Source organism: Benincasa hispida, chromosome 12 (genome assembly GCF_027475165.1).
Source record: "Benincasa hispida cultivar pf3 chromosome 12, pf3_genome.v1.1, whole genome shotgun sequence".
Classification (NCBI taxonomy): Eukaryota; Viridiplantae; Streptophyta; class Magnoliopsida; order Cucurbitales; family Cucurbitaceae; genus Benincasa; species Benincasa hispida.
In genome coordinates, this window is record NC_143489.1 from 80,967,324 (window position 1) to 80,968,934 (window position 1,611).

At 30.5% G+C, this 1,611-nt stretch overlaps 1 protein-coding gene across 1 annotated transcript; it reads right to left on the reverse strand.

Annotated features, from left to right (window-relative positions):
• Window positions 1-427: 427 nt before the first annotated feature.
• On the reverse strand, window positions 428-1,221 carry LOC120067646 (uncharacterized). Its single transcript, XM_039019187.2, has one exon. The coding sequence runs from the start codon at window positions 1,141-1,143 to the stop codon at window positions 559-561; it is 585 nt and encodes a 194-aa protein (XP_038875115.1). The 5' UTR covers window positions 1,144-1,221; the 3' UTR covers window positions 428-558.
• Between the last annotated feature and the right edge of the window lie 390 nt (window positions 1,222-1,611).

Below are 1,611 nucleotides of genomic sequence, written 5' to 3' on the forward strand. Positions count from 1 at the left end.
AATTTGAACCATAAAAGAATAAGGATGTCTAAGTTTGAAAATGTTAAAATAAAAAGTTTTCTAGAGTAAATTTTTATACTATAGATAGTAATTTGTGTTGCATATGATGTATATCATGTAGTATATCTATATACTATTTCAAATATTGAAAATATTAGTTCTTTCTTAGTACAATAAATAGAATACGAAGAATTTGAACATTTCAACTTCAATAGAAGGAATACATGTCAATTACCGCTAATTATTAATATATTTTTACATATATTGTATGATGTAAATCAATATGATTTTAAAAGATAAGCATAAATCACTATATTTAAACTTATGATATATATGATATATACATATTAGCTAATTCCAAAATTCACTTTTATAAAGCTTCAACATCGAGAATTTGTAATTAACCATCCTAATTGGAGCTAGTTAGTTGGGAGATCAAATAAGTTGTAAAATTTTAATAATGTCGAAGTCAAGATAATATCTTTTTCGATCCCAAATATTGTAGGATCCAACGATTAATTATTACATCACACACAAAGAGAAAAAATAAAAACTTGGCTAGCTACCATTAGAAGTTAAACAATCCACAGCTTCAAGCTTCCTTTGCTTGTTAACTCTTGCAATGAAGGCTTCTGCTCTTTTGTTCAACTCTTCATTGGCCAACTCGCAATCGCCTTCGGTCTCTAACTTTTCACTCACATCGACACCGTCATTGTCGCCCTCGACGAAGCCCATCTCTTCCTCTTCTTTTTCTTCCACTACTTTCTCAACCAATTGTTTCATATTTTCACAAGAGTTCATGTTCATCTCCATAGTTTTCCCGATGTAGTATTCATCATACATTTTGTTCATAATGGAAGACGATTCTGCACCAGCGAGCTTCTGTTCTCCAACTATGTAGATGACAATGAAGTTAACGATGACGAAGAAGCAACTCGGGCTGAAGAACGAGGGAGGCATAACGACCATATTGATCATCGAAGAAAGCGCGTCGGGAGGAAAGCAATCAAATTGAGAAGAAAGCCAAAAGGTAAAGAAGAAGATGATGAGAGAGTGAAAAAGATTGAGATTGTAGAGGAAGAGTTGGCTTTTCTTGTAACAATATTTTATGGCAAAAAGCTTCTCTGCACTGATGACATCCATTTTTTAGGGTTCTTTCTTTCGTTTAACTTTCGGAAGTTTTGGAGGGAAATTTTTAATGAAAATCTTGAAAGCCCTTATTGTTTCATGGACACACGGTTCAAGGAATATATATATATATATATATAATGATATATAAAGTTAGTTGATCATTGGGTTAGGTTTGTGAAACTACCTATGGTTAAGTAGCCCAATGTACCCTAATTTATTATTATTATTATTATTTTTTACAAGATGTGAGATGAGAGAATCGAACTTCTATCAAAATTGATAGCACAAATACGTCAGTTGAGTTATATTTATTTTGACCTTTATATTTCTTTTTAGGTAATAGATTTGTTAGTTTTTTATAATATATACCCCTAGAAATTTATAAACCCTCATTTCTTATACCATATTGATTAATAGGTTAAATTACTATTTTTCCCTCTTATACTTTGAGTTTTATTTTATTTTACTTCATATACTTTT